This window comes from Colobus angolensis, unplaced genomic scaffold (genome assembly GCF_000951035.1).
Source record: "Colobus angolensis palliatus isolate OR3802 unplaced genomic scaffold, Cang.pa_1.0 Scaffold275, whole genome shotgun sequence".
In the NCBI taxonomy this organism is placed as follows: Eukaryota; Metazoa; Chordata; class Mammalia; order Primates; family Cercopithecidae; genus Colobus; species Colobus angolensis.
Window position 1 is genome coordinate 4,563,794 of NW_012115988.1, and position 13,462 is coordinate 4,577,255.

Genomic DNA, 13,462 nt, shown 5'->3' on the forward strand with positions numbered 1-13,462 from the left:
ACAGGCATGTGCCATTACACCTGGCTAAATTTTGTGTTTTTTGTAGAGATAGTGTTTCACCATGTTGTTTCCTAGGCTGGTCTAGAACTCCTGGACTCAAGCAATCCGCCCATCGTGGCCTCCCAAAGTGCTGGGATTACAGGTATGAGCTACCATGCCTGGCCAAGGTGTGTGTTTTATGTTCCCCAGATACCTGTCCTGAAATGAATCTTTGAGAATATGCAGACAAGCACCCAAACTAGAACCAAATTTATTTACCAGAATTATTGGGTTGGATGAAACAGAAAATAAACCAACAGAACACTTAAAAATACAAGTTTATTTTCTTTATATTGTTAAGTCTAATTATCAATTTATTTCAAAATCATGAAAAGCAGAGCCTAGCATACCAACTGCTAGGTCAGATTTGTTCTGGAAACTTATTTTCTAGATAATTTTTTGGACTTACTTAAAAAATAATTAATTTCCATTAATAGAGCACTAACAGCCTCCAACTTATACTGCAGAATTCCTATATGTAATCTTTTTTAAAAAAATTAATCACCTGAAAAAGATATATTTACTACAGTTAAGTTTTTAAGTCAAGAGTTTTCTCTGGGAATTGATATATTTTATCTATAATGTCTCCACTTCCCCATACTTTCATCAAAGTATCACTGAAGCAGTCAAAGGCAGTCCTTTGGGGGTAGGTCTACAACATTTACTTAGGTTTATTTTAGTGAACATGGTTCCAGTCTAAGGGCAATGGGCCACTGTTCTAGGTCCTAATGTACAGCCATAGAGATGAGGTATTTCAATTTGAACAGAAGCAACATTTTGACCCAGGCACTATATTTACCACTCATGCAGACGTAGTAGACCATGTGTGCTAAACTGAACACCAAAACCATCATTCAGACGCACACAGTGCTGGTCTCATGGACCCATGCAGTCACACAGAGCCTCATGCTCAGAAAGGCACTGTGCTTGGTGTGACAACTGCTGTTACCATCTTGAATTTCTTAATAATTTTTGAGTGACAGGCCTGCATTTTCATTTTTCACTGGGTTCTGCAAATTATGTCGCCAGTCCTAGATATACGTAAAAGTTGCTTTGGCCTGATTCATCTGCCTTTTGATCTGTGTTTTCATTTGGCATCGAAGATAGAGCTGTGGGTAGTTCCCAGCAGCAGGATGATTCTAGTTCTAGAACATTTTCAAAGGTATAGAAGTTGTTGGTCATGTCATTCACTGGGAACAGTAAAGGAAGGAAGCCCACAAAGATGATTTTTATTTATATGTAAGATTATAGAGCTGAAATTATCCTCTTTGGAATATGGAAGAATCAAGCCCAACTGTGAGATATATATATATATATATATATGTATATATATATGTGTGTGTGTGTGTGTATATATATATTTATATAGGCATAATGAAAGAACTGGTTCATTTGAAGAGGAAATATGTATGTACATGTGCCAATAAGCTAAATATAAATATATTCCTCTCTAATCTTTTTTTCATCATCAAGAAATTATTTCAGCAATTCAAATAAAAAGAAGAATCTGTACAAGGTCTGAGCTTGGCTATTGTTTATCAGAATAGTGAAAACATCCTCTTCTGAATTAGAAAGTACTCTTCCTGCCTTTCTTCAAAAGAGTAGGGAATGGTTGGTCCAGAAGTGCCGCAAAATGTTTATCCTCCATTTACAGACAGGAACAAACATTTAATTATAGGGCATGGTCCTCCGTACAGGCGGGTAGAGTGTGATTTTAAAAGGACAGACAGGTTGCCAAAGAAGAGGAGTTTTTTTCTAGATACCTGTGAGATGGGAAAAAGCTCAAAGGGCAAGGAAGAAGAATCATCTAGACCTTCAAAGGCCACGCAGGGCTTCCAGCTTTGGCTGTGAATTAGAACCACCTAAAGAATCTAGAAAAATATTGATGTCTGGGCCTCATCCCACAGAAATTAAATTACAACCTGGGAATGGAGCTCAGGCAAGGGTGTTTTTATTTTTTATTTTTTTTGAGACAGGGTCTCGCTTTGTCATCCAGTCTGGAGTGTAGGGACATGATCATGACTCTCTGCAGTTTCCACCTCTTGGGCTCAGGCAATCCTCCTGCCTCGGACTCCCGAGTACCTGGGACTACAGGCACACACCACTATACCCAGCTATTTTTTTTTTTTTTGTTTAAAGAGATGGGGTCTCACTGTGTTGCCCAGGCTGGTAAGGGTGTTTTTAAAAAGTGTCCCTGTGGATTTTTCTTTGCAGCCAGGCTTAGGAACCACTGGGCTTTTGCACACATTAAAAAAAAAAAAAAAAAAAAAAGTCCGAACTACCTCAAAGTCAAACAGGTATCTATTTTTAAAATTAAAAAGTTAAGTATATATTTATATCTGATTATACTTAAACACAGACATTGTTAACATAGAGTTTTTTTCTATGTAATGTATTAACTACAGGTAATTACACAATATTTTATAAATAATTTAATGGTCTCTCTAAGGTTAAACAATACCTCCAATAAATAAGATATTTAAGAGATGAAAATATTTTTAAAGTAAGATATCTCAATTATTTTTAGGAAATCTGAAGGATGTGTCAAAGTTTAAAAGTCCTTTAAATGGGAAATGGATAAGGCAAGTAGTGTTCTTCCTAACTTGGAATAGTTTTAAGATATCAAATATCTTCTTCCATTAAAAAAAGAAGAAACTGTTCAGGTCAAAGTTTAAAATTAAGACATTTGGAAACTAATTCATATTTTCTAGAATGCCTCCTTTAATAAGACACTTTAAAAAAAAAACTAAACATCTTTACAAATAAGTACCTAAGATTCTAATAATTTTTGATAAATAATTCTTTTTCAACTAATTTTTGAGTTCTAGAGTAAAGGTGTTCTTGAAGATTTCACAAGTCTGTAAAGAGTTGTGGGAGCATCGCAATTGATGAAAAAGGGAGGTAGGGAAAAAGGAAGGGAAGAAATGTCAGGCATAAAAGGGACCCTGTAGTTACATCCTGCTGCCATGCAGGAGAAAGCTATACTAATCATACTAGATAACTCACTCTTGTGGACAGAGTTGACACAAAAAGTCTCATCTCTATTTTTTCATATTCATAACCCTGGAACAAGACCAGCAGAGGAAGGTCAAGGCACAGTGGTTCGGATTTCCCCTGTTGTGTTTGTGTGTCTTAGTTGTACATGATAAAACAATTTAATTGCAAAAGACACTGAAAAGACTAACTCACTTTCCTAGCTTTTAGCACACCACTAACACCTGCAGACACTAAGGAGATGTTTGGAAGCATCATTTAAGGAATGAGACAAAGGTTACAATGATTACATCTTTTTCTTTAAAGAGCTTGAGAAACACAAAGATAACCAAAATTGAGACTAAACCCAGATGAAAATGAATGTCATCAATTATTCCAAATAATTTCCAGAAGCACTCAATAGTAAGACTGTCAAAATATCAGGGACAATAAGGAAGTCATTAGTCTGTTTAAACTGAGAATATACTCCAAAGCCACAGACAAATGAGAAAAAACAAACCTGCAAATAATCCTAGCACTGGACATTGCTTAACCAAACAACCAGCAATGCCAACATCTTTTCTCCAGGGAAGAGTTCAGGTAGGAAAAGAGCTATACTTCTGAAATGCCAGCTTTCACAATGTGTATTGCATTTGAAATTCAAGTTCGATGATTGCTATGCTAATTTAAACCATAGAACACTAACTTGTTTTTGATTCTAGCCTAAAGTATTAGGCTGAATGTTTTTCTCCTTGTTTGATGCCAAGAACAAGATGTAGAAACCAATTAAACTGCACAGTCCATCCTTTGTCTCTGCACACTTCGATCTGATCAAGAAAATACTTTTTAGCATCCTCCTCATTTTTCCCCACTGTGAGGGCATCCCGGATATATTCAATGTCTTCTTTGCTTGTTAACTGGGGCATTCCGGTCATCAGCATCATGGAGAACAGGATGATCAGTAGGTTTGTGTGATGACGAAGGGCTAGATAAGCCTTAACACAGGTGTCCTGGATAAAGGAGAAGAAAATGCTGTTACTGTTGTTATGGTAACTAACAAGTAGGCTGAAGATTACAGGGATATAGTGAAATGTACATAGCATTACCTGTCCATGTAGAGAAACCATCACAAACAAGGTAGGTCCCTGCCTCTGATGAGAAACTGTTTTTATAATCTCTTAAATACTTTCGTGTAGTTGCGTATATCCAGGGAGTGCTCAAGGAAAACTAATTGATACAGACAAGTTTCATCTTATTTCTTACTCTACCTTTTTAATTCGGTTTCTTTCCCAAGAGATTGAGGGTAGAAATTTCTGTAATTTCTGAAGAGCAATGAGTCAGCTTTTGAACATCATACTGGAATCAATAAACTTTATGTAAGTGTAAATAATGTTTGCCAAGAACTAATGAAATCCATAGAACTAATGGAAATGTGTTTGAGATGTAGTTTTCATCTTTATTTTATACTCTGTTCAGGTCTAAGAAAACAGATGAATTAGCTTTTCACTGTCTGATAATGAAAATTGTTACATGAACTTTGAAATTTTAATACAAATTCTGAACACTGAGTGAGAGAGAGGGCTTTAAAAAATACCATGGCTGATGGCTTCCCAGAAAGCTTTGGAGCAGGTGATACAGGTGAGTTAAGTCTGCTTATTAAGCAACAGGTACGATTATGCCATTTAAATTGTTCCAAAGCACAGAACAAGTCTCAATTTTACAACAGGAGAATAATCCAACCTTAATATCATAACTTGACAAAGATAGTACACTAAAGAAAACTAAAGTTAGTGATTATATATATAAATATTTCAAATAATATTGAGTATAATGTCAAAAGATTAATACACCATAGCCAAATAAAGTTTATTCTAAAGCTGAGGGATTAATTCACCATAAGGTACTATATTAACATCTATTTTTGATTTAAAAATATACGATTTCATATGTCATTAAAATATAACAATGTGAAGAATTATTTGAAATTATAAAAATAATTCTAAATAATGAAATACCAGAAAAAGAAGGATAAAATCAGAAAAGTAGGCTGGGCGCAGTGGCTCACGCCTGTAATCCCAGCACTTTGGGAGGCCAAGGCAGGTGGATCACTTGAGGTCAAGAGTTCAAGACCAACCTGGCCAACATGGTGAAACCCTGTCTCTACTAAAAATACAAAAAAATTAGCAGGGCGTGGTGGCAAGTGTCTGTAATCCCAGTTACTTGGGAGGCTGAGGCAAGAGAATTGCTTGAACCCAGGAGGTAGAGGTTGCAGTGAGCTGAGATCACACCACTGCACTCCAAACTGGGCAACAGAGCAAGACTCTGTCTCTAAATCAATAAATAAAATAAAATAAAATCATAAAAGTGAAGGTAAACTTATTATTTACAAATGACCTAATTGTCTTGTAACACTGAAGGAAAAAAATCAAATATTACTGTAACTAGTTTTTAATAAACTAGCTTTTTATAAAAATTAATAAATAGAATGCTATAAATAGGATCCACAAGTTGGAAAGTAAAATGCAAAAATAGATGCTATAATCAATGGTAATAATAATATGATTCCTAGGACTAACAAATAAACATGTAGAACCTATGTTTTTATAATTTTTATAATTTATAATTTTTATACTCTTAAAAAATTACAAAACTTTAATCTCTGAAGAGCAATGAGTCAGTCTTTGAACATCCTTCAGTGATGAGACTGCTTATAATGATATAAATTATTCTTAATCTATAAACATAAAATTTCAATACAAATTCTTATTGGGTGTTTAAACTCAGATATGGTTTAAAGTTCATCTGAAATAATTAGGGCCTGAGAGAACATTTTGAAAAAGTATAATAAAGAAAAGTAGTACTTGCCAAACCAGATATTAAGCCATTTTATAAAACTACATTATTAAAAACAGTGTGAACCAGTATCTATTTCTTCTCCCAAAAAGACAAGAAATTTTGTGGAACAGAAGGGAAAGTTCAAAGACATACTTAAATACATAAATATGATATATAATAAGGTGACTTTTCAAATTGGTGGGGAAAAGATCTATTATTTGATAAATGGGACCAGGACAAGTGGTTCATCATTTGGGGGAGAAAATAAAATTCTACTCCATGTGATATACCAAAAATAAATACCAGATGAATTAAATGTAAAAAGGGAAAATATTTAAATATTCTTGGAGTGGGAAGGGACTTTATGAAGATGACTTCCATGGTAGACTTTATGAGGAAAAGATGGTGAGACTACAGGAACTTAAAACTTTTGAGAGAAAAAAAGCTATACATAATATTAAAAGAGGCTTAATGACAAAAGAAAATGTATTTGCAACATGACAGGTCACTCTTTCAACCCCAGCCCCCTAATAGTTCTTAAAAATCAATAAGAAAGAGATAGTTGGCTAGAAATACAGGCCAAAACCAAAAAACTTCACACTGTAAGACATAAAAACGGATAAACCTATAAAAAATATGCAACCTCATTAATACTCAAAAAAATGTCTTAAAATGAGATGGAAAATTTACCTACAAACTGGACTTTTTTTTTTTTTAGTCTTTTAAGGACAATACCCAATGTACACGTTTTATAAGCTGATGGTAGATAGGAATACATATAATGTTACCAGTAGATAATTTGATTAACATGCGTCAAAAGTTTTAAGTGCTTATAAATGTTATATAACTTAATTGTGATGGTTGTTACATGACTGATGCATTTGTCAAAATTCATAGAACTGTACACCTAGAAAGGGTGATTTTACATCTCCAGCAAGCTACAGTTGACCCAAGGAGAGGAGGCCAGTCTGTCTCCTGTGCGTGCCACACATCCCCTACACTGCTTGACAAAAGACAGGAAACCCCTGGCTTGGGCCAATAGCACAGACTTTCCTTCCTGGGCTGATTGCACTGAGCCACTGCTGACCTGCATCTCTCTGGGGTGGAGTCCCCAGGTGACAAGCAGATGACCCTTGGCCACAACCACTACCACAGTCCCTTCCTCTGCTGCCTCCAAGTTGGGGAAGGAACATAAACACTGAGATTACCTGAGAGCTGTAGTGGGCATCCGAGGAGTGCCAAGTCATGATCTACAGCCAGCACTCAAGGGGGAGAGAAACCCACACTTTCAGAGCATTGAGAGGGAACATGGCTGCAACTGTGAGGTAACCTGGGGGAGCCAAATAACCAAGCAAGAGTCTACCAACTGACCAGTAAGGCTAAGTGCCACCTGCTGGATCACACCCCAAAGCTTCAACACCAAAAATAGCTCACTAACATACCTCCCTCCGAAATCAGGGACAAGAAGTTAGCTTCAAATAAAGACCCTTCACAAAGCCTCGGCCTGGTGAAAACATCCAGAAAAGAATTCTATTGACTGTACTCAATCTACAACTGTGGTTAAAGGAGCACCCACATGCAGAGATGAGAAAGGACCAACAAAAGAACTCTCGTGACTCAAATGGCCAAATTGTCATATGTCCTGCAAGCAACCACACCAGTTCTCCAACAAGAGTTCTTAACCAGGCTGAACTGGCTGAAATGACAGACACAGAATTCAGAATATGGACAGGAACAAAGATCATCGAGATTCAATTGGATGGAAAAACCCAATCCAAGGAAAGTAAGAATCACAATAAAGTGATGCAGGAACTGAAGAATGAAATAGCTGGTATAAAAATGAATCTAATGGGTCCAACAGAGCTGAACAACACAATATAAGAATTTCACAATGCAATCACAGATATTAATAACAGAACAAGCCAAGCTGAGAAAAGAATCTCAGAACCTGAAGACTGGTTCTCTGAAATAAGACAGTCAGATGAAAATAACGAAAAGAGAATAAAAAGAGATGAAAAAAAAAAAAACCACAAAAACAAAAAACCAAACCTCTGAGAAGTATGGGATTATGTAAAAAGTCCAAATCTACAAATCCCTGGCATCCCTGAAATGGGGGAGGATAAAGCAAACAACTTGGAAACACATTTCAGGATATCGTCCATGAAAACTTCCCCAAGCTTGCTAAAGAGGCTGACAGTCAAATTTGGGAAATACAGAGAACTGCAAGATTCTACACAAGAAGATCATCCCCAAGATACATAATCATCAGATTTTCCAAGGTTGAAATGAAGGAAAGAATGTTAAAGGCAGCTAGAGAGAAAGGGCAGGTAATCTACAAGGGAACTCCATCAGGCTAACAGTGGACCTCTCCACTGAAACCCTGCAAGCCAGAAGAGATTTAGGACCTATATTCAACATTCTTAAAGAAAAAATCTTCAGCCAAGAATTTCATATCCAGCCAAACTAAGCTTCCTAAGTGAAGGAGATATAAGATCCTTTTCAGATAAGCAAATGTTGAGGGAATTCATTCCCACCAGACCTGCCTTACAAGAGACCTTGAAAGGAGCACTAAATATAGAAAGGAAAAACTGCTATTAGCTAATACAAAAACATGCTTAAACACACAGACCAGTGTCATTATAAAGCAACCACACAAGCCAACATAATAACCAGCTAAGAGCACAATGACAGGATCAAATCCATACATATCAATACTGACCTTGAATGTAATGGGCTAAATGCCACACTTAAAAGACAGAGTGGCAAGCTGGATAAAAAAGCAAGACCCAATGGTAACGCTGTCTTCAAGAGACCCATCTCATATGTAATGATACTCATAGGCTCAAAATAAAGGGATGGAGGAAAATACACCAAGCAAATGGAAAACAGAAAAAAAGTAGGGGTTTGTCCTAATTTCAGACAAAACAGATTTCAAACTAACAAAGATCAAAAAAGACAAATAATGGCATTACATAATGGTAATAGGTTCAATTCAACAAGAAGACTTAACTATCCTTAATATATATATAAAGTAGTCTATATATATATATATATAATCCAAATAAACACAATTAGAAATGAAGAAGGGTATGTTATTACTGACCCTACAGAAATAAAAACAACCATCAGAAACTACTACAAATATGCACACAAACTAGAAAACCTAGAAGAGATGGATACATTCCTGGACACATACACCCTCCCAAGACTGAGTCAGGAAGAAACTGATTCCCTGAACAGACCAATAATGAGCTCCAAAACTGAAACAGTAATAAACAGCCTATCAACCAAAAAAATCCCAGGACCTGATCAATTTACAGCTGAATTCTACCAGATGTATAAAGAAGAACTGGTACCCTTCCTATATAAGCTATTCCAAAAAATTGAGGAGGGACTCCTCCCCAACTCATTCTATGAGACCAGAATCATCTTGATACCAAAACCTGGCAGAGACATAAAAAAAGAAAACTTCAGGCCAATATCCTTGGTGAACATCAATACAAAAATCTTCAACTAAATACTTGGAAACCGAATCCAGCAGCACATCAAAAAGCTAATCCACCATGATCAAGTCGGCTTCATCCCTGGAATGTAAGGTTGGTTCAACATATGCAAATCAATAAATGTGATTCTCACATACAAAGAACTAAAGACAAAAACCACATGATTATTTCCATAGATGCAGAAAAGGCTTTTGATAAAATTCAACACCTTTTCATGTTAAAAACTCTCAATAAACTAGGTATTGAAGGAACATACCTCAAAATAATAAGAGCCATTTATGACAAACCCACAGCCAACATTATACTGAATGGGCAAAAGCTGGAAGCATTCCCCTTGAAAACTGGCACAAGACAAGGAACCCCTCTCTCACCACTTCTATTCAACATAGTATTGGAAGTCCTGGCCAGAGAAATCAGGCAAGAGGAAGAAATAAAGAACATCTAAATAGGAAGAGAGGAAGTCAAACTATCTTTGTTTGCAGATGACATGATTTTATATCTAGAAAATCCCATAGTCTCTGCCTAAAAGCTCCTCCAGCTAATAAACAACTTCAGCAAAGTTGTAGGATTCAAAATCAGTGTACAAAAATCACTAGCATTCCTATACACTAACAATAGCCAAATCGAGAGCCAAATCGGAATGGCAATCCCATTCACAATTGCCACAAAAAGAATAAAATACTTAGGAATACAGCCAACCAGGGAGGTAAAAGATCTCTACAATGAGAATTATAAAACACTGCTCAAAGAAATCAGAGAAGACACAAACAAATGGAAAAACATACCATGCTCATGGATAGAAAGAGTCACTATCATTAAAATGGCTATACTGCCCAAAGGAATTTGATGCTATTCCTATCAAACTACAAATGACGTTCTTCATAGAACTAGAAAAAACTATTTTAAAATTCATATAGAACCAAAAAAGAGCCCAAATAGCCAAGGTAATCCTAAGCAAAAAGAACAAATCTGGAGGCATCATGTTACCTGAGTTTAAACTATATTATTACAAGGCTACAGTAACAAAAACAGCATGATAATGGTACAAAAACAGGCACAGAGACCAAAGGAGCAGAACAGAGAGCCCAGAAATAAGGCCACACATCTATGACCATCTCATCTTTGACAAAGCTGACAACAGCAACAAGGAAAAGACTCTCTATTTAATAAATAGTGCTGGGATAAACTGGCTAGCCATATGCAGAAGATTGAAGTTGGACCCCTTCCTTATACCACATACAAACATCAACTCAAGATGGATTAAAGACTTACATGACATGCAAAACTCAAAACTATAAAAACCCTGAAAGACAACCTAGGCAATGCCATCCTGGATGTAGGAATGGACAAAGATTTCATGACAAAGACACCAAAAGCAACTGCAACAAAAGGAAAAATTGACAAGTGGGATCTAATTAAACTTAAGAGCTTCTGCACAGCAAAAGAAATTATCAAGACAATGAACAGGCAACCTACAGAATGGGAGAAAATATTTGCAAACTATGCATCTGACAAATGTCTAATATCCAGCATCTATAAAGAACTTAAACAAATTTACAAGAGAAAAACAATCCCATTAAGAAGTAGGCAAATGACTCAAACAGATACTTCTCAAAAGAAGGCATACATGCAGCCAATAAGCATACGAAAAAAGCTTAACATCACTGATCATTAGAGAAATGCAAATCAAAAGCACAATGAGATACCATCTCCCACCACTTAGAATGGCTATATTAAAAAGTCAAAAAATAACAGATGCTGGTGAGGTTGTGGAGAAAAAGGAACACTTACACACTGTTGGTGGGAGCATAAATTAGTTCAACCATTGTGGAAAGCAACGTGGTGACTCCTCAAAGAGCTAAAAGCATGACTGCCATTTTGATCCAGCAATCTCATTACTGGGTATACACCCAGAGGAATAGAAATCATTATACCATAAAAACACATGTACAGAAATATTCACTGCAGCACTATTCACAATAGCAAAGACACAGAATCAACCTAAATGCCCACCAATGATAGACTGATTAAAGAAAATGTGGTACATATACACCACGGAATACTATGCAGTCATAAAAAAGAATGAGGTCATGTGTTTTGCGGAACATGGATGGAGCTGGGGGCTATTATCTTTAGCAAACTAACACAGAGACAGAAAACCAAATACTGCATATTCTCCCTTGTAAGTGGGAGCTAAAAGATTAGAACTTATGAACCTAAGGAAGGAAACAATAGACACCAGGATCTACTTGAGGGGAGAGAATGAGAGGAGGGAGAGGAGCAAAAAAGGTAACTATTGGGTACTGGGCTTAACGCCTGGGTGACGAAATGATGTGTACAACAAAACCCCTGTGACATGTGTTTACCTATGTAACAAACCTTAACATGTACCCCAAGCCAAAAATAAAAGAAAGGGTGATTTTTACTCTATGTAAAACATGCCTCAATAAACTTGGCTTAAAAAGTATCCAAATCCTTTTACCCAGCAACTTCCATGCTAGGAATCTACCTTTAAAAATACCGAATAATTTTGCAGTGATTTATCTACAAGGATGTTCATTAGAACATGGTTTAATAATGTCCTACAATAGGGGATGATAAAAAAAGATTCATGAAAAGTACTTAAAATTGCATGTCCTGGAACTACTAGAAAGATACTGTGGAAGGATATTTAATAAACATGTAAAAGTGTTTAAGAAGTAGGTATAAAACAACGCATCCCATTTTAGTAAATTAACACAAAATATTTATATAGAAAAAAGAATATAAATTTATAGGACAAAATACTAATAGTTTTATTTTGCCTTTAGCTGATATTGTCTGTGACATTTGTATGTGGCAGAGTGACTGCAATGATAATTGAGGTCAGGCTTATGTCATTCTGTATGTCAAGGCTGGGCAGAGTACACATCATCCTATGCAATAAAAAACCCATGGACTATTCTGGCATTTTCTAAGTGAGACAATATACATAAAGTGCCCAGCATGGAGGCTGGCACATAGTGAGGGCTCAATAAACGTCAGTCCTCTCCCTTGCCTACCATCCCCTCTGCATTTCCTCCCTGTTCACCAAGAAGTGGGACACTTGTGTGGGCTGTTGCTGCTGCTGCCCAGCCATCACTTGTCCCCTGGAAGTGGCCCCAGTGCATTAGTGCTCTTGCATTCTTAATGACTCCACTTATGTCCGGAAATTATTTTCTTTTGCTCATCTGTAGGACCCACTGAGGTCTCTCTCATTTCTTCATAATTACACAGGCTAAGTGCAGACTTCACCCCAGGCAACAGCCTCATTAATTTGCCAACTTGCACAATTTTCACAAGGACATAGATGGGGACGCCTTTTGGTTTTGAATTAGAGTACATTCTAATTTTTAATTATTTTCTATCCTTCTATACATTGGGGGATCCACACAAATCCCCTGCTGTGTGAGCCCACTGTGTGGTCAAACTCTTTTTAATAGAAAATTTTCGAGGAGGGAAATTAACCTAAGGCCAAGTTATTATAAAACCAATCCACTGGTGCTCAGTAAATACTTGTTAAGCAGTGACCAGGAATTCACCTATCCCTGCTGCACCCAAGGAGAGGAGTTAAAGGAAAGAACTGCCCTGCTTTTTTCGAAGGCTTTCACTCACATAAAGAATTTCTGTTGATTCTAATTTATTCAGATAGTTCTAATTTTCACACACAAGTATCTCTTCTATGAGAAAGAAATTTCTTCCCCAGTTTAACTGCATGTCCCGTGCTTGTCAAACACAGTGTCCAGATTCTGACTGGCTGTACACACTTAGAGACTTGGTGCAGCTTTAATCACCCTCTGCCGAAAGGCAGCGTGTTGTGGTGGTTAACAACACAGATTCACATCAGGCTGAATGAATTCTAATTTTGGCTTTATTACTGGTTAACTATATCACTGGAGAAGTCACTTACCCTCTTTTAAATATAGATTAAGAATAATAAGAATGATACCCATTTCATATTGTTGTGGTGAGATTTAAGTGCTACATAAGTAGTTGGCTATGATTACTAATCAATACCATGAGGAGCTGCATTATTGAATACACACTCTGTTCAATGCTAAGGTTCAATGCTAAGGGGCTCATTGTCCCTCTAG

General features: G+C 36.5%; 1 protein-coding gene across 3 annotated transcripts in view; it reads right to left on the reverse strand.

Annotated features, from left to right (window-relative positions):
* Positions 1-299: 299 nt before the first annotated feature.
* Positions 300-13,462, reverse strand: part of PIK3CG (phosphatidylinositol-4,5-bisphosphate 3-kinase, catalytic subunit gamma) — a 43,744-nt gene continuing 30,581 nt past the window's right edge. For all 3 annotated transcript variants that reach the window (XM_011948217.1, XM_011948218.1, XM_011948220.1), the window contains exon 11: positions 300-4,022. In XM_011948217.1, coding sequence (XP_011803607.1) covers positions 3,744-4,022 — 279 coding nt within the window. In that variant the 3' untranslated portion in view covers positions 300-3,743. The remainder of the gene's footprint in view (positions 4,023-13,462) is intronic.